Source organism: Calidris pugnax, unplaced genomic scaffold (assembly GCF_001431845.1).
Source record: "Calidris pugnax isolate Ruff unplaced genomic scaffold, ASM143184v1 scaffold556, whole genome shotgun sequence".
Taxonomy (NCBI): domain Eukaryota; kingdom Metazoa; phylum Chordata; class Aves; order Charadriiformes; family Scolopacidae; genus Calidris; species Calidris pugnax.
In genome coordinates this window covers 134,833-137,291 of record NW_015092564.1, presented here as the reverse complement: position 1 = coordinate 137,291, position 2,459 = coordinate 134,833, and the positions used below count along the sequence as shown (strand labels likewise).

General features: G+C 45.7%; 1 protein-coding gene across 1 annotated transcript in view; it reads right to left on the bottom strand.

Annotated features, from left to right (window-relative positions):
* Window positions 1-861: 861 nt before the first annotated feature.
* ALKBH3 (alkB homolog 3, alpha-ketoglutarate-dependent dioxygenase) overlaps window positions 862-2,459 on the bottom strand; it is a 28,480-nt gene continuing 26,882 nt past the window's right edge. Inside the window, exons 8-9 of the mRNA XM_014962602.1 lie at window positions 1,883-1,981; window positions 862-1,340 (exon numbers count right to left, since the gene is read on the bottom strand). Coding sequence (XP_014818088.1) covers window positions 1,248-1,340; window positions 1,883-1,981 — 192 coding nt within the window. The 3' untranslated portion in view covers window positions 862-1,247. The remainder of the gene's footprint in view (window positions 1,341-1,882; window positions 1,982-2,459) is intronic.

The following is a 2,459-nucleotide window of genomic DNA, read 5'->3' as shown; positions in this document are numbered from 1 at the left end:
ACACAAAGAGAATGATTTTGTCCAATTTCAGAGCACAGGGATTCAAATGAATCAAGTGTCTGTCCTTTTGGTCACCAATAACATTAAAACACAGGCATAATTGAGTATTAATAACTTGATTGCCCTCATGAAAACCTTTGGACCGATTCTTCTGGGTATCAAATTTGGCAGCACTAATTGTTAGAGATCCTGACATTTCCTGTCCCACCTGAAACCGCTGGGAGCCAACAAGTGAGTTGTGCTAAAAAGAAAACCCAAAAAGCAGAAATAAGGGACCGAGGCTGAGGGAACTGGGGTTATTCAGCCTGGAGAAGAGGAGGCTGAGGGGAGAACTTATTGCTCTCTACAACTCCCTGAAAGGAGGGTGTAGCCAGGGGGGGTCGGTCTCTTTTCTCAAGTCACAGGCGATAGGACAAGAGGAAATGGCCTCAAGTTGCCCCAGGGGAGGTTCAGGCTGGATATTAGGAAAAATTTTTTCACTGAAAGGGTTCTCAGCCATTGGAATGGGCTGCCCAGGGAGGTGGTTGAGGCCCCATCCCTGGAGGTGTTCAAAAGACGGGTTGATGGAGTGCTGGGAGGTATGGTTTAGGGATGATGCTCCTTGTTTGTTGTGTGGGTGTCTATTTTTGTCAGTGAGGTTGACGGTTGGACAAGATGATCTTTAAGGTCCCTTCCAACCTTCTGTGATTCTGTGATTGCTTCATTGGAAAAGACTTTGCAACCTCCAAACAAAAAGCAAGACACTTACCCCTGGATGAAGGGAGCAGCAGCAGGAGGTCAGCGGGGAGCGCAGCTCTCTGGTTGCTGTACACACCACACACACAGCTGGCTTTACATTCAACAATCCTGTCGTGTCGGTACTTAAAACACAGATCTCTATTTGGGGGGAAAGGGGGAGGCAAGAGAAGGTGCAAAAAATAACCTCTCACTGAATCTGGCTGCTTCAGTTGGTACCTCTCAGATCTTTCACGTGCTTTGTGTTCTTTTAAGGACAATCACTGTTTTTTTCACAAACTGATTAGATGGAGTATCATCTAACAGCATGTCATCTCCAAAAAGAAACCAGCACCTTCCCACATAACACAGGCAGCTCCTGACTGTCAAAGATCTTTATAACAGAGATTCCTTTTCCCCATCAGGTATTTCACAGAGCTCTGCTCCTCCCAAGGCTTCCTTCAAAGCTGGAGCGATCGGAGACTCCGGATCTGCCGTGTGTTTACACCCAACAAGGCCCCAAGGCACCTTCCTCACTTCCAAACTCCAGCAGGTTCGGGGTAAATGATCCTAAACGTCAAGTTTATCCGCGCGTCTCTAGAATGATATTCCTTTGGCACTCGATGCTGTAAGTGGCATTAGAAAAAGAGAAAAAAAAAAAAAGAAGAAAAAAAAAAAAAGACCAAAAGCATGAGCTTGTGTTTTTAAAATACAGGTGATCAAACAGTGTAAAAAAACCTTAATTTCCTGTGTTGGCTTTTTATCAACGTTTCTAAACATTTAAGTAAGGCAAAAAATTCATGTTCTGACTGCTCGGGGCCACTGAAAACAAAAGATCTTTGCAGATTACAGCAGACTTGTTAAATTAAGTTGCAACTTTTTTTATATTCCAACTTCCTAAATTGATTTTGCTCTTTCAGGCTGCAACCTTCATTGCTGAACTTTAATGCTGGAACATCTGAGATGATTACATCCCTTAGCACTTGAAAGAAAACCCATGGTTTCTGTGGATGCTTTGAAATTTAGAGGCCAAGAGCAATAATAACGTGCTGGGAAATGATTGTGTTGCTGGAAGCAGAAAGTCATGGACCTTTATGGGAGTCTCTTCTGCGTATTTAGAACAGGGCTTGGAAAATAAAGCCCACAAATGGTGCCAAGGAGTTCTCACCTGCCAATCCTCCTGGGTAGCTCCTTCCATCATCAGCAGAGTCCCGTGATCAAGTGGGATTTTGAGTCTTTCCACGTAAGTATAGTCTCCATTCTCTTCCTGAAAAGAAATTAAGACGCTGAAGAAGTGGCCGTGTGCATTTGGTAGAGAACCAGCCCTCTACAGCAGAGCTTAAAAAGCTGTGAGGTGAGAGAAGGAAAGGAAGCTCTTAGAATATCACAGAATCACAGAATGATACGGAGTTGGAAGGGACCTCTGGAGATCATCCAGTCCAACCCCCTGCCAGAGGAACCCCACCTGTTCGAAGTGGCCGTGTGCATTTGGTAGAGAACCAGCCCTCTACAGCAGAGCTTAAAAAGCTGTGAGGTGAGAGAAGGAAAGGAAGCTCTTAGAATATCACAGAATCACAGAATGATACGGAGTTGGAAGGGACCTCTGGAGATCATCCAGTCCAACCCCCTGCCAGAGCAGGGCCACCCACAGCAGGTCCCACAGGAACGTGTCCAGGTGGGGTTTGAATGTCTCCAGAGAAGGAGACTCCACCACCTCCCTGGGCAGCCTCTTCCAGGGCTCTGCC